Source organism: Calidris pugnax, unplaced genomic scaffold (genome assembly GCF_001431845.1).
Source record: "Calidris pugnax isolate Ruff unplaced genomic scaffold, ASM143184v1 scaffold8, whole genome shotgun sequence".
NCBI lineage: Eukaryota > Metazoa > Chordata > Aves > Charadriiformes > Scolopacidae > Calidris > Calidris pugnax.
Genome location: NW_015090830.1, coordinates 18,983,774 through 19,007,487, shown reverse-complemented (window position 1 = coordinate 19,007,487; position 23,714 = coordinate 18,983,774). Strand labels below are relative to the sequence as shown.

At 41.4% G+C, this 23,714-nt stretch overlaps 1 protein-coding gene across 4 annotated transcripts in view; it reads right to left on the bottom strand.

Annotated features, from left to right (window-relative positions):
* Positions 1-189: 189 nt before the first annotated feature.
* HIVEP1 (human immunodeficiency virus type I enhancer binding protein 1) overlaps positions 190-23,714 on the bottom strand; it is a 128,201-nt gene continuing 104,676 nt past the window's right edge. For 2 of the 4 annotated variants that reach the window (XM_014940964.1, XM_014940965.1), the window contains 3 exons: positions 23,412-23,516; positions 13,471-13,988; positions 9,996-11,144 (listed from right to left, as the gene is read on the bottom strand). In XM_014940964.1, the coding sequence (XP_014796450.1) occupies positions 9,996-11,144; positions 13,471-13,988; positions 23,412-23,516 (1,772 nt within the window). Of the gene's footprint in view, positions 2,191-7,081; positions 7,184-9,029; positions 11,145-13,470; positions 13,989-23,411; positions 23,517-23,714 lie in introns of those variants that run through there. The other 2 variants (XM_014940963.1, XM_014940962.1) reach the window with 2 other exon arrangements.

The following is a 23,714-nucleotide window of genomic DNA, read 5'->3' as shown; positions in this document are numbered from 1 at the left end:
CAGAAACTCAGAAGATAATTCCTAGAAGGACATGCACAAACCTAGCTTGAGCTAGATTTCCCCCTGTTTGGCATCACCATGATGCAGGCATCTTACAGTCTGCTCCGTACTCCAGCATGAGGCTGACAAAAATTCGTTATTGTACACATGCAAAATACAAAATGTGCTCAATTAATGGTCCCTAATAGGATGAAGTGAGAGTTTGAACTCATTCAAGGCACTAGGTGGCACCTGTTTAAAATGCTGTCAGTCCTCAGCTCCCTCACTGCTGCCCTGGATGCCATCAGATGAGGCTAAGGATGGGATATAATATCCTACATGGCTAGTGAAGTTTCAAGCACGTGTTCTGGCATGCCTACCTGGCACCTCAAAACTGCTTTCCAGACTGGCTACACCAACAGTTCCTCTTTCTCTCGAGTGTTGGAAAATGACCTTATCAGTCGTTGTTTGTGGTGCATCGCTGATTTCATGTGCATTGCATACATGGGTCCAACTAAAGGCATAAGATCAGGAAAAAGACAGGAATACCATGGATTATGAAAAATGAAAAGAGTATCCATTTCTCCTCAGGACTAAGCAATAGGGTTTCTGTCTCTATGCAGAAGGCGGATCTTTTTCACATTATTTGGCCCTTATTCCTTCAAACCCAGTCCCACCTCCCTTGGAGAGTTGTGGTGGCCCTGACAGCTGTGTTCATGTGCCTCCCATGACTGTGCCACATGCTGATACTCCCACATTGGGGGTTTTTTGGAGGCAGAGAACAAGTCAGGATCAGACCTTGCTGACATTTTTCCTCAAAGAAAATATAAACAGCTGAACCCCACCTAGGGACTTGGACAAACTATAGGCTAGATAAAAAAAACACTCTTAATTCTGCCAAAACCTCATTGATTAAGAATATTCAGATCTAATGATTTTGCTGAGCATTTGCAGAGCATATTCCTGCTGGGTATTCTTTCCTCCATTGCTTTCCAGTGACCATTCACAGTGGGTAAGGTTCAAAGTGTTTCTTTTCCCTTCCAAGCACAAAAGGCTAATAGAAGAGTTTGAAGTCCAGGACTAAAAGCCAGATACAATCCACTCTAAGATGTAAGAGCAACGCATTTTATCTTCCTTTTATTTGAGCTTAATGACAGAAAAAGGACAGTCCTGTGGTCCTTCATTCAGCTATTTCCACTGAGTGGAGGAACAACTTCTTGAAAAAACACAGTATGTTGTTCAGACACTCCCATAAAAATGGCTCTCCAGCTATCCAAACACATTGTCCAGTGTCTTGGATCAAACACGGCTCTTATGCTTAAACATAAGGATTAAAAGACACCCATTAAAAGGAGAGTTTAAAAATCTATTTTTAAAAAGTTCAGAATCTTAAAAGACTAATTATTTGTGCAATCTTCAAGATCAAATGGTGCTGAAATGAAGATTTGTCATGGTTTCAGCTTTAACTGCTTTATCAGATAAAACCTGTGTTCAAAGATTGTAAGGGGAGAAGAGACTATTAAGGTAATCTAGTTTGACCTCTTGACCTTAGGTTTTGGCATTTCACTGGTACAGAATCTTTTCAGTTGTTCAAATATTGAAATGGAAAATCGACGAAAACCATCAAGAACACAACAGACTGCATAAACTTGAAAAAAACCAGATCATGTGTTTTCATGTTCCTTTAATTTGTGTGTTTGTAGGCAAGGCTCAATAGTTAAATGGATAGTACCAAGTCCTCCGCCGTGCAGTTGGTGCAGCTCTGCTGAAGCTTGCGGGTGTCATCTTCCATCAGATGAGGATCTATCCTGAAGAGTTTCCAACGGAAAGGGAGAACTAAGTAAGTACAAAATTGCAAATACTTTGAAAGGATAATTTGTAGAAAACTCTGGATAAACTAAGCAACTTCCAGAGCCTCTCCTTTTTTCTGCCTACTGTTTCTTTTATTGCTTAGGATTGTGTTCACCATGCCAATTTTCAGCAGGACAGGAGGGAGAAATGGGGTTGCTTTTCTTTGTGTATGTCTTTTCTAATCTGTTTAAGCTGTCTGATGTCTTCATATCTAATACGTTCTGGATCTTTGATCTGAGTTGGAGGATGTCTCAAGGAGGAATGATGATTCACAGGAAAACAGGATATCCACAGGGGAGCCAGTTACTCAGTCCAGCAGAATTAATCAGCATTAGGTGTGTGAGCTCTTGCTCTGAAACACTGTAAATAAGAAAGAGTCACAGATGATTACAGGTATGGGAATAAACAAAACAAGAAACACAATTTAAACCTCTAAGTGTTAAAAATGGTGCTGAACCACCCACTTGGTTTGTTGGTGGAACAAAACTCTGGTGTTCAGATGAAAACATGACTTCTGCTTTGGAAAGAGGCACTGTTTCAACAGTTGCTTCTGCTGCTGGGTTGTTTTTGCAAACCAGGGACACACCTAAGGCTGGGTACCAGGGCTGATGTACAGGAGGCTGCCTTCCTGTGCCTGGACAACCTGAGAGCCTGGTTACAGCGTGGTGCTCTCCCTGGCTCGCTCTGTCTTGCAGCCTGAGTTCTCTCTCACTCTTTTTTGTGTTGTGGCTTTGTTTCTGCCAGTGAGTGCCTGCAGCTGGGCTGGGCTACAGCACAGGAGCAAGCAGCATAATTAATGAAGGTGCCTGCTTACCAGGGAAGCTGCAGGGAATCACCTCCCTTGCTACTTAGTTCCTGGCTGATGGAGACCTGGTGCAGCACCAGTGTGCTTCAGCCTCCCAGGAGAGGATGGTGATTGTCCCCTTCCTTGCGCCCCTCGGTGCCACCAGTGCAGTGGATGAGAAGTGGGCATCACCACCTCCTTTGCCTTACACTCACATTTTCAGAACAAAGCCCTTGTGATTGTGCTGTATAAAGGACATGGTCTCTCTGCGCGTAAAGTCTGCTGGAGGCACGGAGAGCCTTGCAGAAGCCAGCTGCCTTGTTGCTCCATCCTGTGGTGGACAGGTGAGTGCCAGAAGGGAAGCAACTTGGGCTGGGGAGTTTTTCAGTGTTACCAGGAATAGATCTGTGGGGATTTTCTACTAACAAATTGATTTGTCAAAAATTTCTGTCAAAAGGTGCCCTTTACTCCTTCATTTTGACTTCAGTTTTGACTTGGCATGCCTTGGTCATAAGGGATGGGAAGGGGGAAAAATCTTGAGGTGGTGGCTTTCCACGTAAATTCTGGGTAGGGCCTGTCAATGGTGCCCAACTTTTCAGAATCTGCACCTGCACAGTCCCTGCTGGGGTGCCATGGCCCTGTGCTCCTGGCATGTGGGTGGAGGTTTGCGGTGATGCTGCCTCCATGCAGGTGCCTCACTGCATGGGCAGGTCCAGCCATCACTCCTGCCTCTCGGGGAAAACGACTCATGAGAGCAGGCTGCTGCGGTAGTGGGGACAAGCCCTTTGCTAACGAGGGGGCTGCAAACTCACTTCCATGGCTGCGTATGGAGTAGTGAGCTGATGGGGTGGGGAGCGACTCTTAATGGCCAACAATTTTATTTGAGAACTGCTGTATATGAGATGCAACTGTCACCTATGTCAAATAATGTTTTGTTTCTCAGAAGGAGGAATCCTATTTAGGTACCGACACCAAAGCACTTTAGATGTGAGTGACCTAAAACTGGTTTTGATGTAACTTATAAAGCCCAAGAGGGATGTTGTAACCACATAACTTAACAAAAAGAGGAAATGCTAGGGGTATTTGGCTTTACAAACAGCCTGCAGTTGGCCTGTTTCAAGCACAAATGGCTCACACATGGTAATGGATTTCAAATACACTAAGGAGTACAGCCACAAAACCAAACAGGACTTAACATTTGACCTTATTGGGGAAAACAAGCCTACTATTACTAAAGAAAACTAAGCATGCCTAGCTAATTGACTCATCTTAGGACAAGTTTTGTTTCTGTGACTGAACTGTGGGAATGTAAAGCCTTGTCATCATTCAGCTAGCATGGTTTCTGAAGATCTGACATGGAATAGCTGAAAATCACCATTCAGCTCTTAACATTTTGACTAGTGTGGCCATTATAGAGAGGAGAAGCGGAGGAGGGACAAACAGAACACCATCAACATCTTCACCAGAAGGTGGTTTTGTGGTGTTTTTTTTTTTTTGATTCAGCATTTCTGGAATGAAACATGAACATCAAATCAATTAATTACATGCTGTTACATCCTTGTTGCTGTTTGCTCATCCACCCACAGACATTCCACATAAAATGACCTGAAAATAAATTTGAAGTATTTTAAAGTAGCTTGTTTTTATCCAAAGCCAGTGATAGAGTTAGCAATCTGGTGTCTAGGCCTAAGATAGTGGTCTCATTCTCAACAATGTAAGCCATAAATGGTTTCTATGTGATGTAACTCTCTGGTATTTTATGTATGATTAAAATTTGCTATCTGTAGGTGTCAAGACCCCTTACAAGCAAAGGAAGATTCCTTAAGACACAGGAAGACAATTCTAGACACACTTTTTCAAGACATTCATAATTTAACATTCACAACTAGAGACTGACCACAAAACTCCCCATCACCTAAGATGGATGAACACCGAGTGTTTGTATTATAAACCGTGAAAGCAAGGTAAGGATTCCCTGCTATGAGATGTAACTGGTCTCAGAGGATCTTTCAAAAGCAGCAGAAGCAGTGGCCTGTCAGATAAATCAGCTGAAGGCTCTACCTTGAGTAAGCACTCTTACTTACAGGTTGTTTGGTTTCCCTCGCTTTTGGCAAGTCACTTAAACTAAAACTAAGCATTTTTTTATTCTGTTTTGATGAAACCAACCCCGTGTTAAACATATGTTTGAAAAGCAGTTTACAGGTTTAAACTAAAGTGTTTATAAAACCTTAGTGAAGATTATCTTGCAAAAAATGAGGACTTCTGGAACAAGCTGGATAGTGACAAATTCATTTTATATTCTGTTTAACATACATGTCAGTATACCCAAGGCAAGATAAATCTGTTTATTAAGAATCCATACAGAATGTTTAGCTAAACGTAAAACATGGTATGTTCTTCATTTTATGGTATTTCTTTGTTTTGGGGGTGGGCCAGACTGTGTTCAGGCTAAGTACGTTGTCTGAGCTGAAATGCATGTGATGTGCATTGGGATTTGCTTGTATGCAAAACACTGTGGTCAGACTTTCTGGCAGGGGACTGGCTGATATGGACCAGCTGTGGGCTGCTCTAGCCTCAGGGCATAATTTATAGCAACCTGAAGCTACAGCTTGAGAAGTAAAAGGGGCAAAAGTGTGAACAGCAGCAGTAATCAATGCAGGGCAGGGCATCCCTGAACCTAGTAAATTTGTTTTATTTCAGCTATGGCCTAGGAGCTGGGAGTTGTGGCTCAGGATGAAATACTACAGATCAAGAAATCTGAGACCAGTTGCAGCAAAAGTGGCGTCTCTGGTTTAGGTCTTGTCCTAAGAAGCGACAGGTAGGTCATGCTGTAGCTTATTAAAGCCCAAATGGGGAACGCAGACATTTAATAGAGTCCACATTCCAAAACCAATATTGCTATATAGACAGCAGGGGAACCTGCTCCTTCAAAATCAGACACTCACATCACCAGCAAACATCACGTATCGCAGAGAGAAATCAATCGAGGTCTGAGTTGAAAGAGAAGAGCTACAGGCTACTTGTCGATTCTTTTTCTAGTGAGGGCTTTTGGCAGATCACAGGGAAGCATCTGTGTGGGTCTCACAGAAGTTGTCCATGCCACATCCTTACTGTAGCTGTATTTGTACCCAGCCTTTAGCCAGCACCTGCTTGCACCCTCTTGATGAGAATAGGTGTGAAGATGCCAGACTGTGCCTGGGTGCACTGAGGAGAGACACTTGCCCTGGCCTTTTAATGTTTCAACAGCTGTGCTGGATTTGCCAGAGGGTGTCTGACAGAGTTGTTAAAAATTGATCCCTGAGTAAACAGGCCCAGTGGTGTTTACTCCAATTCAGCTGCAATAATTTACACCATCTGAAGTGCAGCCTAATCATGCACTGGCAAATCTCTGAGATGTTTGCTGTTGACTTGAAGAGAAGGATTCTTTGGCAAGGGGAGTGCAATTTCCTCATTACTAGTGACTCGGGACAAGACAATAAAGAGACAACGTAACTTAAAAATAAAAGGAATTAATTCAGAATAAAAACGTGGTCACAGCCTTGTGCCAGTGCAGGACACCCATGTATCCTGACACATAGTATAGATGTTGGTTACACACATGATTAAAGTGAAACTGTTAGATGCTGACAGAGGAGAGGCACGGAGTTTAACCTTCTCTCAGGTCTGGTCACAGTCCTAGTTAGTTGTTTTTTTTCCTGCACAAGTTGTAGAGGCAGCTTAAGGAATATCCATTTGGAAACAGGCTAGAGGGAAGGGAAACAGTATAATGGTCAGGACCACAAACACTTATCTTCTAGGAAAGTGTAGTTTCCTCCCAACTCCACTTGAACATGTTTAGATGTATTTGCAACTATCTGCTAATATAGTCCAGAGAAGGGCGACAAAGATGGTGAGGGGTCTGGAGAATAAGTCTTATGAGGAGAGGCTGAGGGAACTGGGGTTATTCAGCCTGGAGAAGAGGAGGCTGAGGGGAGACCTTATTGCTCTCTACAACTACCTGAAAGGAGGGTGTAGAGAGGTGGGGGCCGGTCTCTTTTCTCAAGTCACAGGCGACAGCACAAGAGGAAATGGCCTCAAGTTGCGCCAGGGGAGGTTCAGGCTGGATATTAGGAAAAATTTTTTCACTGAAAGGGTTATCAGCCATTGGAATGGGCTGCCCAGGGAGGTGGTTGAGGCACCATCCCTGAAGGTGTTCAAAAGACGGGTTGAAGTGCTGGGAGGTATGGTTTAGTGATGATGCTCCTTGTTTGTTGTGTGGGTGACTATTTTTGTCAGTTAGGTTGACAGTTGGACAAGATGATCTTTAAGGTCCCTTCCAACCTAGAAGATTCTGTGATTCTGTGATTCTGTAATATTTTTATTGTTAGTGGAGACCCTGCTTTGCCTGGCTAAGTGTGATGATTGCTCACTACCAGTCGGTACCCATTCTCTTGGTCCTTTCTCTCTGCTGTCCTGCTGTGAACTTACCAAGTGACATATGTCTTAACATTCCTCTTTATGACATATCTGTTGTTTTGGCATTCTCCAAGATACCACTTCCATCTCTTGACCCTGATGTCTTCAAAACACCTAGAATAGAAAAGAGACACATGTAGATCGCCCGATTCACCAGGTTGAATTTTCTGTTAAATTAGTGACTTCCTGGAATTAATCTTTAGAACATGAGCACACTACAAATTGCTAGTCAAGTAAATATTTAAGATGTGTATACAGTAAATCTCTGGAGTTTCTAAATGGTTAGTAAAATCAGGGCTTCAGGGCATGCAAACAGCAATTTCTTACTCCTTGCTTCTTATAAAACTCAGAGAAATGGTAATACTTGTGATGGCATTCAAGATTTTGGAGATGGTTTACAGCAGAGTAAAACTTATTTGATTTAATCGTCTCTTTTTTTTTTTTGTAGACAAATATGTTCAAATTAATTAGCATAGTTCTAGTTTACTGCTAAGTTTAAGTGTCCATTTTAAAAACACTAAAACTGATGCAAAATTTCTCAAGTTCATTAACTACAAATCTTCACCTGACTCTACTACCAACATTTTCAGGCTCTCAAAGCATATGTAGTGCAGCAATGGTTTGAGGTTTGTTTTTTTTTTTTTAACTTTGGCTGGTTCAGGTAATTTCACATGTTTGGTCTAAATGATAATGATATAAGACAGGTTGACATCACTACATGGCTATAAAAAGAACATACACACGCACAGTGACATTTTACACAGCGGTTGCACGTAAGACACTCACAAATTTGAAGTTGGATGCTGTGGGGGGCTGAGTACTCTTAACTCTCATTAAGTTCAATGCGAGTTGAGAGTGCTTCGTGTGGTTCAGGTGCCTGGGCCCCCAGTGAGGCTCTGCACGGCAAGGAATTATACCAACATTCATACCTGAGCTGGGAGTAATTTCTCCTTTCTATTATATGCATTTCTAATTGCTGGATTAGTACAATTGGCTGATAATCATAGTAATATAAATGATTTTCTGGTAGTGAAGTGCTCTTTCTGGAAGTTAATAAAGCTCACTCAACATCGCCTACAGTTTTACAACACCCTGTAATGGAATAATGTAATGAGTACAATGTGAGTATAGTACAAAAGGCGATGTAAAGTTAAAAATGGATCTAGGGTAGTACTGCTCTTGAATACGAGTGCTACAAGGTATGAATTACTTTGTTGAGCTGGGTACAGAAGTTAATCTGTGACCAACACAGCCCAGCTCACATCCAGGTTCGCTCCTGTTTGGGTTCTTTCAAGATTTAATTCCTGCCCTTTTCTTCTAGTTGTTTTATATGTGCTCAACCTTGTTATTTCCATAAAAGCGATCATGACTTTAACTTGCATCTTCCAGTTTTCTACTGGAATTTGGTTGTTAAAATGGTTTTAGAAACTTCTGTAAGAGTGTGATGTAAGGACACAGCAGAAAACCAACACTATTTAAAAATTACAGCACGAATCCCAGGCCAATTTGAAACTTTTAGGAATGTGTAAACCCTGTAACATGTGAGACATATCTCCTGCAGTAGTTGAAGACCTTAAAAATTTATTGGTAACTTTAAACTGTTTTCACTATGTGCAAACAGAATTTTATTAAATTTCATTATTCTGGGATCCGTCTAAGTCTTGTATGCCCATATTGATGAGTTTGTTGATTTAAGGGTGCATTGATTATATGTGTAAGACGTCTAGTCCCTTTTTTCCCCCTGTGTGAATAAGACAAAGCTGTATTTAGGGAGAAATTGGCTTTGTCTACCCGTAAACAAAGATCATGTGAAATGCAGTCTCTTAAGAAGATGATGGTAATTGGTAATGCCAAATCCTCATTACAGCAGTGGCATTTTCACCAACTGTATGCCGGATTTTGTAATTAAGAACACACAAAGAATTATTCCTTTCTTGCGTAACAACATTTTAATGTCAATAAAAAGTGGTTTTATAGTTCAAGATTACAAATAAAAAAATATTTCATCTTAACCCTTTTGCTATTTTCCCTCAGGGAAGTCTTCAGACGTTAGTTAGGAAGTATTAAAAACACGAGGTGGCTGGATGCTCGCTCTACAGAAAGCTGAAGGACTCCCTCCCCACTTTGCCATCGCTGGATGTTTTGAAATGGAAGGTTTTGCTCCAAGTGAGCCTGAAGAGCGTCTGCTTTCTCTCGTGGCAGGTGAAACCCCGGGGGCCTACACCACCACCACTGGATCCTTTCAAGCTGAACGCAGCTGGAAGGGTACTAAAAGGAAGGAGCGAAGCGCCTCTCCGACTACTGGGGCTGCATCAAGAAGGCACAACGTAAGCAATGGTAAAGTCAGTAAACAAAATTTTACTGTAATATTTCATAACACAGATACTGTATTTCTCTTTTAAGTGTAAAGCTACCGTCTTACACAAGAAAGATGGACAGACCCTTTTCCAAGACTAATATGGATACAATAAATATGGAGTTTTACATACTAGATCTGTACACAGAAACTTTGTCCCACAGCCATAAAAATTTACATTTAACAGTGCAACATATAATTTAATCCTTTATTTATCTGACATAGGATGTTTACTTACTAAACACAAGCAACTACCTGGTTTTAATATACATATTTTATATATATATATTTTATATATATATATTCAACAATCTGTACAGGTTTCTAAACATAAAACTCCAAAAAGGCACAATCGTCTATACAACATGTACAAAAATGGCTGGAGCTGACAAGAAACAACAATTATTGGTCAAGAGTTCATGATTGCACGAAGATTAGTAATGGGTTTGTGTCAGAAAAATGTGCTTTAAGGAAAGGGAGGTTTGCAAAGAAACCTGTAAGTGTTATAAAAAAAAAAAAAAAAAAGAAGAAAACAACCCAAAAAATAAAAACACAATGAAAAACAAAAAACTAGGTTGCTATTACAAGTCTATCCTCATCGTCACTGCTGCCATCGCTAAACTGCACCGTGTTTTGCCGCCGGGGCAAGGCGGCTGGCCTGTGTACCTGTCTGTCCGGGGAGACAGTTCGGTGGACCGGGGAGGACTTGGTTAATGCCTCGGGACTCGCCTTGGAGCGGGGCTCGGCCAGGGCAGCCCTCTTCGCCGGGAGGGAAGGGACGTCGCGCTTTGGCTTGGCGGGGCTCACGAGGTCAGTCTTTTCGGGATCCCCTTTCCCCGGGCTGTCGGTCAGCGGTGGGGTGGGCTCGGGATGGCTCTTCCCGCCGTACCGCTGAGGAGGAGGAGGAGGAGGAGGAGAAGTGGCCCTGCTGGCCTGGCCGACCTCAGCGGCGGGGAAGCCAACGGGAGCTGGCTCCGGCTGGGCCTCGCTGCCTGAGGCGGGCGCCTCGGAGGCTCCTTGCCCCTCAGCGCCCAGGGGGCTGACGGAGGGGATGAGGGTGGGCAGGGCGATGTTCAGTATCTGCAAGCCAGGAATGTGGGCCTGCGGGCTGGGGCTGCCCTGCGGGGCCAAAACCTGCAGGCCCACGGCGTTGAGGGTGATTCCCGGAGGCCGCATCTGCGGGGCGATGTTGGTGTTTGCCAGGCCCAAGATGTTCACCGTCTCCATGCCCAGCGGCGGCAGAGGCTGCAGGCCGGGCGGGCCGAGGCCCTGGATGCCCGGCACGCTCACCTGGCCGATGGGAATGCAGGGCACCACGCTGTTCACCTCGGCCATCCCCATGGGGTTGGCGGCGGCGCCAGCGGCCGCGCCACCCGTCTCGCCGAGGGCGCTGGTAGTTCTGTGAATCACGCTGACGGCGGGGATAGTGAGCTGCACCGGCCCCGCCTGGATGGGGACAAAGGTGGAATAGGTGGCCAGGCCGGCGGGGACCACCTGAATCCCCCCGAGCGGTGCCACCGTGCCGTAGGGCGCCTTGGCTTGGCGCTGCGAGTGGAGGGGGAGGTGGCTGAAGAGGTGAGTCTGGGGAGCCCTCAGCTCGGCGGCCTGCTGCGGGCACCCGGCCAGCCTCTCCTCCGGGATTTCGGCGTAGGGGGACGGTGCTGTGGTCGGCAGGCTGCTGTCCACCGGCGAGGAGGGAGAGCTGACGGAGGGCGTGCTCTGGGAGAGAACAACACAGGAATGTTAATAGGGTGGCCATTAACCACCGAGTGAAATGGCAACGCAAGGTAGCTGGGAGTGCTTCCCACACCGCCTTTTAAGAATAAAAACAACGTTGAACTGGTTCACAGTATATACTGCCCAGCTTGAACAATGAACTAATTTCCTTCCTTTCTTTTTCCAACTCCTTCCTCGCCCACTAATTGAATTTTCCTCTCCTAATTACCCGGGCTAATTTCTGTTGAACACTACTACTCGAAAACATTGCTGAATATCCTTTGTATGTGTTTTCTAAGGAGCGAGAAGGCTTTGGAGAACTGTTTTCTGTGGACATGACCTCCAGCAAGAAGGTTAAATAAGCATAAGATGGCATTTTTGAGGCACCGAGTTCCCCTCCGGGAGCCACTACAGCCTCTGGCAGGCAGGGACAGCATCACGGCACCTTTGTCCGTAGGTGCTTCTAATGTGGAAGATGGGCTATAAGCAATTAACAAGAGATGGATGACAACTACTGTGCCCACAGAAGCTGAGGTGACGGGACTGAGACGTGGCACTCACTGCTGCCTCAGCTCCCTGTGATTTACTGCTCAAACCTGGACCGATGATCGTATTTATATGCTCCCTTTTCTTCTCTTATAGCCTGTGTTACCAACCAAACCTGGCAATATCCTTTCCTAAAAACTCCTAAACCGAGAAGTCTTAAACTGCAATTTCAGTCTCGTGGTATCTTTTAGTTTTAGGCACATGCATAACACATAAAGAGTGGTGTCACCTTATTTAGTTTACATAGTCCTAAGCAGTAATTCTGTAGTTTTGACCAAACTCTCAAGAAATCTCTAGAGCAGGCACCAAACTGAAACCCAGACAGAAATGCATTTGAAAATTTGGTCTTTCTGGTATCTATTGGCAACAACTGAAACCCCAAATCCAAATATTAAGATCCTACCCCTTTTGTGGCAGGTATATACAGTGATCAGGGACCACTACATTTTATTCCCTGTCACACTACAAAATCTCACCGATTTACATTTACCATACAGACTCACAGTTCTCATAAGCAGGAGTGAACCTGTGTCAAACTATGAAATGCAGCAATAATTTTTACTGTTTCTCCTTGTTAACAGTTCACTATCAAATTTAGTAAACAAAAAATCCAGTAAAACAGATTTTCAAAGATAAAACAAGCCAGTAAGTACTTAAATAAGAGTGAATTTTTAGCTTACTGTTTATGCTTTTGAAAATTTCCTGCTGCTTATTTTTCTATAACAATGCGTATACTATTTGTAAATACTGCACTCATCACAGAGAAGGCAGTAATTACTCCTTTATTAAAACTATATCTCACATCACATTTTTCTGAACATTATTCTGGAAAGCTCCTTTATGTTCTGCAGTAAGAATTCAAAACCTTCAAGATATATCTTTAGGGCAATCACGTATGTGACTTGTATCGTCCCCATTGCAGTCCATTAAAATATTGCTGAATTGTAAAAGGCTTAAACACCTGCCAGGTCCCCTCTGTGATTTCCTCAGCAGAGTTTTCAAGACAACAGTTGTCAGAATTACTGAATGCTCCTGCAGCCTTCCACACAGACTGACCTCATCTTTCTGCATGCTCTGAAGAGCTGTGTCTAGAATAAGCGTGGACTAAGCTGATCCTTTTCCGATTAAAATGTTCCTTCAGGTTGGAGAAAAACAAAGAGCACTGGGAACTTGGGTCTCAGTTCTGCGCTCATCTCTCCTTTTGTTATCGTGCAAGGGCAATCTCCTACTTTCCTTGAACATCTGGTGCTCTTTCTAATTCTACTACTAAGCGTATTTGGAGGAGAAATACACAATTGCACAATTTTGCTATAGTGATAAGAAAAAAACCTTTGGGACTAGATTAATTTCCCTTGGGAATTATCAATGATTCTACTGTCGTATTTCACAGTTAAACGGCTTCTGAATCCTATCACTTTCCTCTGAAAACTTCATAACCACCACCATATGTTTATTCTACATATCTAATATATCCCTTCTTATTCGAAATACAATCTACCAGCTCCAAACTTCAGCTGAGATGACCATACTACAATTAATCTTTTCAGGCAGAATACAATCAAAACTAAGAATTTGAAAAGCAGTGTTCCTGTATCATCGTTTTTTCTAAGGTCCTACATGTCTGTGCTTTGGTTCCTTTCAAATCCCTTAAAGACTCATCAGCCAACAACTCTAAGAACGAAGGGAAGGGCAAACATTTTGATCTTTGAAAAAAATCTCCAGAAAGATCTTTCAAAGGCGGATTTAAAATCCCACTCTCCCCCCTGGAGTCAGACACTCCTACCTTTGTAAGAGCTGCAGTTGATAGTAAGGAGTGGCCCAAGGCTGCTTCTGGATCGGGGTAATCCACAGACATCTGGCGACCTGGAGATGTAGGAGGGACGTCTGCCAGCGCTGCGCTACCACTCTGGGGACCCGCTCCCCTCTCCTGGGCTTTATCCTCATGTGCTTCCTGGTGGGTGAATTCTGCTGGTGACCTGGAGGTCCTGCTGACAGACTGCACCGCGCTAAGGACGGTCATCTTCGTCAGCAGCGCTTTTGGCAGCCCATCCATCGAGTCCGTGTGAACCCCAGTAAAACAGTCTGGAAGTCTGATGTCTTCATCGGCGCTGGGGGTGTCCTGCAGGCCGTGCCGAGAGGGGTGATGCTGGGGGCTGGCCGTCACCGAGGGGGTTGTGGACAGGACTGACTCAGCCTGACTGTCTTCATCATCATCTTCATTGTCATTTTCATCTTCATCCGCACCATCGGACTCCTCCACATCGTATCCTGACCGGTCATACCCAAATCTTTGCTTCTCACCTGCAAAAGTGGAGATTAGAAGGTAAGCCAATGGAGGTCCTGGACTGATTGGGAGAGGGAGGAGGAGGGAGTAATTAGAAACACCAAAACTCCATGTCATGTGCATTTTTCAGACAGATTCCGTTGGATCAAAGGAACAGGGCAGATTCTATTTGTTTTTTTTTATTATTTTCTAGGGTACATATTTAATTATACAGCTACATAATCTTTCACCTTCTGCTTCCATGTTGTTTTTAACCTTCTGGATTTGGCTGTTTTCTTTCAAACCACTTATAACCATTTGCTCAAAGTCACCCTTCACTCTTTCACTCGGGGAGCAGCGAGCAGATTCCCGGTTCATTAAGTTCCCAGTGACGACATACGGAGCTGCTCTGCCAACCTGAGCGGTGGGATATTCTCTAGCTGGTTCTGACTCATAAGTGGGTGTCCTTGTACCTAATATGAATCACTGTTGCAAAGGTTTTTGAAGGATGCAAACAGAAAGACTGGAGGCTGTTAGTCAGGAATCTGTCTCGTTAACAGGCAAGAGGGACCAAAATTAGACCTTACAGATTTCTTCACTTGGCTAATGTTTTAAAAGGTGTCCTAGGAGGCAAGAAAGCCATAATCCTATCAAAACTTACCTATGCATGAAACTTTGCTCACATGGAGAAGCCCTCCTGACTTCAAGCCTTAAAGCCAAACTGCTGTCTAGTGGTAAATTTCTCTACAAAACACAGCTCTACTGCAGCTTTTCACCTTCTTTTATATCATAACTTGGAAAGAAAGAATCGTCTTTACTAAAGAGACAGAAAATCCCATCTGCTGTATCTGATTCCAAGCCAGACTGTCTGGGATCATATTTTATAAAAGACAAAATGCTTTGAATGCGCTAATATTTTATATTCGATTAAAGGTCTGTCTGCTGAGCTGTCCAAAAAAAATATCAGCATAAAAATAATTTGGCTCTGCGAAAGCAATAATGGCTGGTTAGTTAAAATCTCGGAGATCCTATTCTAGAGAAATCTTGACAGCAGCTTATCATCAAAATGAACGGTTCTGAAAAAAATCAGACCCTTAAAAGAATTTGAACGTACTACCAATACTTTAGCTTGCTACGTTACCAAAATCAAAATAAGCATCTTGAACTCCAGGTAAAGTAAATGGGTTTAATTGAGCTATCTCGCAAGAAGTTACTCGCCATTATAAGCCTTTATAGTTTCAAATGAGCAATGCAATTAGGAACGAGACTAATAGCTTCTTTGAAAAAATCCCTCTATAATGACTTTGCCCCTCTTTGCCTACACAGTAATTTGTACATTAACTAAATATGGAAACTATAGATTTTTCTACATTTACTACAGCAGGCCTGAAACTGAAATGTTATTAGAAGTACCCCAAATCCTCTAGGTCATTGGAACGATGCTAACAAAAATATTTTTTAGAATTTTTAATAGTCTTCATTTATAATTCTCATCTACAGACAAAGCTGTTCAAAAAAGAAAACACATTTTAGTGGAAAAATTAATTCAGTAAGGTCCATTCCAAAAATATGGCAAGTAGGATTGTTGAAAATATTATTAACAAAACCACATGGGAGTTATTCAACCATTTTTTCCCTGTACTTCTGTCATTTCTCTTCTTCACACACAGTGTTTCTTCATCATTAATTTGCAAAGCAAACACATCTAAAACGTTAGAACCTCTACATATGTTTAATTTCTGAATGGAAATGATTTCACTTCAATGCCTCTTTAACAGTTCTCAAGGACTTCACTGAGCGTTACATCTAAAGGGTGACCCATGCATTTCCTGCAACTCTTTAAATAACGTATGGGGCATTGCAAAATCTTGGATTTCAGTCCCTCTTAACTTTGGTCCCTTTACCAACATCACATAACTATTCTCTGGGAAATCCTATTGTTTCTTTTCTTTTTTCTCCCTCTCTCCACACGAATCACATTTTCTGTGAAAGTTGATGTCAATCACCAATGATTGTCTCCAACTGGCAAGAGAAACCACCTGAAATGATTAATCTGACTTGTCACATTTGTAAAGCAAGGAAAACACACGCTCAAACAATGCCCTGATTTATAATAAGAAACTATCTTTTTTTCAAGTCAACATTTAAAAACTCTACAGGATTTACTAGCAAATGCTGCTTGTGTAGAAATCTCCTGCATGCGTCTCGGCTTTCTAGAATAAAACCACAGAAAGGGAAAGGGGAACTGTGTGTGGGACACAGATTCCTTACATGCAGGACTCGGTGGGATATCATTTCCCTCTATTGTTTCCCTGTTTACCTCCACCCTTTGTGTATTTGCCAGCTTCTATTTCAGTGTGGTTACCTGGAGCCAGAGCCTGCAGTGTGGGCGAGGTGACAGCGATGAATGTGGTTCCCTTACTCCCACACCGCTTCCAAACATCAGATTTAAAAAAAACCCCATTCCTGACTCAAAACCGTTCCTGGCTCGCTTGCTCTGGAAATGCACAAAAGAACGCTCTGCTCTGGCTTTTTCACCTGTGTGCATGTTTGCTGAAACAAGAGGTGCCCAAGCTTTTGTAATTAGTGATCCCCTTAAGCACTGCTGTAAATCAGTGGAGTTGACAGAGGACCAGGTGCTGGAGTTTTTAGCAGAGGGAAGACCAAGGCAGGTTAGAGGTCTTCTCCGAATGAGGCATCAAGCTGAGGCTGTGGCCACTCCTTGTGGTGAAAGACTCTTTTCCAAGCACTGTCTTGTTAACCAAGTAGTATTGGCCCCGATCCATTTCAGTAATGGTACGCTGCCTACTAAAGTTCCCTTGCAGTTTTAATTGGGGAAAAATTAATTCTTCGCTTCCTATCTTAAACTATGCACAATTATAACCATATGCTTATGTAGCTGATATATATATAACTACAACTGACTCAATTTCCAAAGGGAACAAAATGACTTCTGTGTTTAACTTTGTGTGAGGTTGTAAAGCAGTGTGGGATATTTTAGAATGAAGGATGTGTCATAAATTTAAAGGCCACTAGCATATGGGGAAATGGCTTTTGGCATGAAAGTTCACAGGTTCTGTTTTTTTTTAAAAAAAAAGAAAACAGGAAAAAAGTTTCACACTATTAAGTGAAGGCTGTTCTGCGTTATGAAAGCTACTCCTCTTTCAAATTTGTAACTGACCATTTTAACAGAGAGACTGTTCAAGACTGCCTTATTTTTTTTATAAAGAGTGCTTTTGGAAGAGTAGGGAATGTTTCTCATCTCCTATCAACTGTTGCAATCTTTTCTTTTAAATCCTTAGCAAGACTTTATCTTCTTCCTGGACTTCACAGGAGAAAGTGGAACTTTTGGCTACAGGCATGAACACTGCAAAAACTAGGAACAGCTGGAAATAAAGGTATAACAGAACTGTGGACACAACTTTTGACTGGAGATTTTGCTCATATGCCAGCTATAATCGTATTTTAAAAAGCTGAGTTTTTAATCCTAGGTATTGAAGTAAGTGTATACAAATCACAGGCAAAAATCATCTTAGTCCTTCATTTATTTTGTTGTCAGTCCTCAGCTAATCAACTCCGTATTGTGTCTGCAGTGTTGGTGAGCTTGTTGGCTAAGGCTCTGTTATACTGACATTTTACCTCAAAGCGGGAGAGAAAAAGCTTCAAGTTCTTTAGCACAATAGCATTAGCCAGACTTATCAGCATCCTAATATGTCCATTAGTGAAGTGCCTGGGGCTAGTAAGTCCATGAACTGCTTTTTCCAGTTGTGATGCTATGATTTAGGTAACTGAAATGGGTCTCTCCATGTAGGTTATTTCCAAAGCTTTTTTTCCTACAGGAATCCTTACTGTACATGGTTTTAACAATGGTTATCTAATTATCATCATAGTGCGAAGTACCGTGGGCTTTTGACTTTCATTCCTAAGGGTATGGAAAGTAACAAAATAAAACTAACCAAAAAAAGTAAGAGTAGCTTCTGCTTCTTTGAAAAGATTCCTGGGTAACCAGTATATTGTAAATCAATCCTAACATGAGCATGGTTCTTCAGAATCTCAACTTACAGCTTTTAATTGTGGTATCACCAACTAGTCCATTACATGACCTGAATTAGCAGGCCCCTGTTTCTGTACCACATCCAGTGATAAAGTTCAATGGCTTATAACTTTATCATGTTTTCTTATAACAGAATCATATTTAGGTAGATTTTCACATAAAGAGCAAAATGTTAATTTTCATTCTTTCATTGGCAGGAAGACAAGAAAGACCTGAAAATTTAAGTCCAGACTGCTGACGTGTTCCTAAGCAAATGGACAGTTACATAGGTAACTATGGGTATCACTATTAGCTCTTAGACAGATTTAAGACATAGCTTACTAAGTATCTGTTGGTCTGTTCACTATCTATTCCCACCTAAATTTTAATTTGCTAAATTTATTGGCTTTTAGCACCCGAGTAACTCAAAGCAATGTTTATCACCTCAAATTGTGGAAGTATCTTCAGTTATGGATTAGTAGCTACATAAAAGCATTTAACAATAAAGAATATTCGTTATTCTCCATCAAACTCGAGGAAAAAAAAGAACATACTACAGCAATAAAGGCAGAAATAATTTTTAGTCTGTCATCATATTATCATAAACTTGAAAGTAACCAAGTCATCACCACACTATCTATTTTTCTCAACAATAACAAAGTTAGACTTGCCTTTTTTACCTCTTGTGTTAGTTTTGCAATAGACTGTTCCACAACCATTTAAACAAATTTTAATAACTAAGGGTAAATATAGTGATGTGAAACAACACTAGCATCTATACCCAAACTTGATGTCTCCTTGTCTTTCTAAGTCTGTTCAGAGGCTTCACTTGACTGATTTCAGTCATGGTTCAGCTACTGTCCACTGCTCATCATCATCAAACAGGACTCACAGTGACATCTACTGGGTTAAATTCAGACTGGTAATAGCCAGTGCTCCTCAGAAATGAGAAAAAAGAACTGTGGGCTTTTGACTTTCATTCCTGAGAGTATGGAAAGTGACAAAATAGAACTAACCAAAAAAAGCAAGGGTAACCCCTTCTTCTCTGAAGAGATTTTTTACACCTAAGCCTTCCTGGGTAATCTGTAAATTGTAAATCAACCCTAGCATTAGCAATTCTATTCCTAGGCTGTAGGTGTAGGGCTCCAGCATGCTTAATGTACATCTAGTTGAAGATCAGACACTGGCAGTAAAAAAAAAAATAAAAAGAAAAATATTTTGCATAGGTTATACAGAACCAGTCTTCCATTTTATTTGCAAATGGAGGATATTATTGCAAGGATTTTCATTTATTTTCACTCCTAAAATGTAGGTGCAGTGAAAACACACACAGACTGAGTCATGATTAAGCTAATGAAGAGCCATGGAAGCTCACTTAAGATCTACTAGAAGTAATGTATAGCTAATTAACTTAGAACCATTGTATCTTTAGAAGGGTTTACTTAATACTGCAGAAAATATATGTGTGTGTGCATATATATATAAATACATATCTGAAACTTACAATTAGGTCTATTCACTGGTAATGAAAATTTGGGGATAAAATTTCTCTGCAGAGACCATTGAAACAAGTCCTGTCCATCTACTGATTTAATTATTAAATAACTATCTTCTGCAAGTTTACTCAGGCGTACCATACCATTCATTCATTAGCTTACATATGAAATATTACAGGTTTAAAGTTCATAACTGTTTTAATTTGAAGACAAATTATTGATGTTTTTAAGACTGCATAGCAAAATGCTGGGTCAACATGGTCAAAGAGGATATCCCTAGTTGCAGTCTGTCACACTAAGCTGGGTCAACATGGTCAAAGAGGATATCCCCAGTTGCAGTCTGTCACAGTTTACCTCGCCTGACAATTTAATTCAGATATTAACATTCCTTACATTGCAACCCTGTATTTTGGTGACAAGAACATTCCACAGAGCAGAAGATGAAAGATAAATGGATGAGGGAATGGTTTTGAATACAAAAAAAAACAGGCCAGAAAGTATTTACTAATACCCAAATGATGACAACTCCAAATACAAAGAATGCTATGTTAAAAGCTCTGATCACATATAGTCTCAGACAGCTAGAGAGCATCTCTCTCTTTTTTTCCCTAGATGCTACAGCACAACAAAATCTCAGCTTCTCAGATTACTCAAAGCCAGGCTGTGTGTGTGTGTGTGTGTGGGCCTGCCTTCAGGACTGCGCACAATTTTGCACTCTCTATTCAATCCGCGTGCACTATTAATCTGTACTGCTATCAGGTCAGTGCTGACTTCTCTTGTAAATCTAAAAAATGATATATTCAAATAATTGTGGTTGCCTATGCTTAAAAAAACACACAACTACATAAAACCAGAACCAGCGAATTCCTTAGTAAATGAAAGATTGCTGGCTGTTAAGTTTCTGGCTAATTCTCTGATTCGAAGTCTGGAAGACGTACAGCTTAGTTACTTTAAGCAAAAGTGGAGACGTTTTTATTGCCATCAGAATAATCAGTATTCCGAGTGTTCGGATAACGAATTAGAGACTGACAGACAGACATTCTCTGGATCAGGAAACCGGCCAATCTCACACGGCCTACGGGAAGAAGAAAATTTTTTTCTGAGGTCATAATTATTTCTTATCAGATTTTCCGCACCCTCCTCTACATCATCTCACATTGCCTTCCAGCTGAGGAAAGAGATGGGGCTGAAAAGACCACTCTCTTAAGAAAGAGATCATTTTTTTACAGCAACTCCTGAAGTAAAAAATGTACATGTTTAAAGACATAGGTTTTTAAATCGCCAAAAGGATACGTGACAAAAAAACCTGCCACGGCCACATGGGAGAGAGAGGAGGGGTGAAAGGGTGGAAGATGTAACGCCGAGAGGGTGGCTCAATACCCAATACCTCACGTTTTCCTTTGTGGGTGACATACTGCTGGCAGGGCTGTCCCTGGAGCCCAGACCTGGCATGAGGGGGGCTGCCCCAAACGCCAGCTCGGCTGCACTGCCCTTGGGGAAAAGGCAGCCAAAGAGCTAGTGCAAGCTGCTTTGTTAAATGAGGCTGCCTAGACACCTCAAAAAAAATAAATATATTCAATCACATTCAAATGTGGCCAAAAAATTTGCAAGTACAGGATTTCAGAGAGGGCAGCAGAACCACCTACATTTGAAAAATCCTGTATGCAAATACTTCACACTTTCCCCCCCGCCCTTTCTGACTCTTTGCCTTCAAAATGGGCCAGCAAGCAATTTTCTGTATTATCATGAGAAATACCTTCAAGTGTGGCGAGGTGAGCTGGGAGATGAAACTGCATTTTTAAAGTGTACAGTTACTCATTGAATTTACATAGATAATTGTAAAGGCACTGGGTTAGGCAGCAACGGGAGAGGCTGGATGGTCTAGCTGCAGCAAATGTGCGTTGATGAGGGGCTTAATTAATCTGGTTCTTGGATGGAACTTCTGTGCTGAGCTTTGTGCTGCTGTGCTGGTTTTGCTCTGGGTACCTGAGCTAGGTGGTTTAGAGAAGATAGGGATTTTATCACCAAGTTGTTTTTTGTCTAGGGGTTCTTAGCTAAAGAAAGAAGTGTTACCTGCTCTATTTTGGAAAAAAAAAAACAACAAACAAAACAACCAACCCAGATAAAAAAACATTGCAGTCTTATAATTAAATTTCTGGAAGAGTTTAATGGATTATGTGGCAAATCCTGTTGAATGTTTATCTTGCTTCTTTTTTTCCAAAATAGAGTATTTATTTTGTTAAGTAATTACTGTGCTGAAACAAAGAACCCATTTCAGGGAATATATAATTTATTTATACTATGGTTACACACACCCGTACATGTTATGTAAAAAGAGAGTGTGTCTCTCTCTCTCTCAATTAAATAGTCTTAGAGCCAAAGAAAAGCTATCTTTCATCAAATGTTTGAAATGGCTTACTTCTACTGGGTGTTACTGATAATTCTGTTAACATTTGAAACATTTCCCATTACATATAACCACAAATGCAGATTTTAATGTATGCAATCGGGAATATCGATTTATCAATCAATAAAATGTTTTCAGTTCCCAGTAAATGGAAATACCTGTTCAGTTGTAGTTTATAAAACTAAATAACATGTCAAAAGCTACAGAACATTGCTTAAAAAAGTTGCAACGATTTTTCTGTCATTTGAAGGCTGAAAATGTTAATGAAAACTGTTCCTCTGTGAGAAAAGGACAATAATTTGTACTGCCGCTTATCTTCTGTGTTATTTATTTGGTACCTGAAATTGCAACGGGGAACATGTTTTTAGCTTACCGAAAAGGAATCTATCGAAGAATGCCAAAAAAGGGAAAATGCAGGTTTCTTTGTACCTAGCGCACTACTGAATCATCCCAGCTGAGTCATATTCCCAGCATTATTTAGAATTAGGTTCAAGCTGATTCGCTTATTCTGCTCGCGGTTGTCATACGGGAGCAAGTGCACTCATCTTTCTTGCCCTTTACTGTTTAAATAAAGATCCCCACTGCTTTCTTGTCTCAAAACCTCATCCGCAATCTAATAAACTATTCCACTGAAGGAAGAAAAATACAACAAAATACAAGGCAACAGGACTTATCTCCCTGCTGAGAAATGGGAGGAAGGAGAAAATGCCACCACTCTCTGAGACATGTCGAGGTCCGAAACAGAGTCCAAATGCACAACCCTGTTCTCCATCCCACTGGCTCTGGTGCAGCTACATGTTTCTTATCATGCCAAGCCAAACCCACATGACCTCAATTTGGTGCTCTTCACCTGTCCTTGATTTCATCTCCTCTTCATCAGAGCCATCTGAGGATGAGGAAAGTGCTGAATTCCAATTATTAGCAAATACATTCATTTTGATAACACTCTCATCACTAATGGAGAGGTAGAATAGGTCAAGCTGAAAAATGTTCATAATTTCTAAATGATCTCTATCTGCTGATTTATACCCAATTATTTGTGAAGGAGGACAGAACTCTACACTGGATTAGCCCCTCTGCAAAGCACGCAGCAACATATTTATGGTTCGGGTGGCATGTTAGTGATATAATTTTTATGAAATGTGTATCTCAAAACTTTGACAATTTCATGCACAACTATTTTCAAAGAAACACTACAGTTGACTGTATTTTTTTTCTAGGCGAACAGCTGTTTTTCTGGTATTTTCAGTCTTGTCATATTTATCTGTGAAACTGATAAAGTTAAACTGCATAACACTTTCTGAAGAATTCAGCAGCAATTTATCTTTAGCATATGCTTGCCATTTCTTTTAGCGAAGGTTTTCCCAGTATTTCTTACTCCCTTGGACTAGATTCTAAGATTTTTTTATCTCTGTATCTATTCCCTGTACAAGAATTTAAAAGCTTTGGAAAAGAAAAGGTAAGAAACTGGGATGACAAAATAAAATCAAAAATGCAGTAAAGAAAGAAGATTTTAATTTCTTACCAAATTCTTCTTCTCCATCCTGGTCGTCTATTAAGCCTACCGAGACTCCCAAATCCATGCATTTCTTGCTATGTGCCTTTGACTTCATATGTTTTGTTAAATTTCCTTAAGAAAAAATGAAAAAGATTAAGTCCTCTGTGACTATACAAATATACACTCAACATGCCTGTATCTTGCTCAGGTACATTCATAACCACCTGTATAATTTGATTTCACACTTGACAGAACCTTGCCCCTCAATGCAAGCTGCCAAGGGCTGCAGCAGATTCACCATCCTGAATGCTACTAGGTCTCTGGCAACAT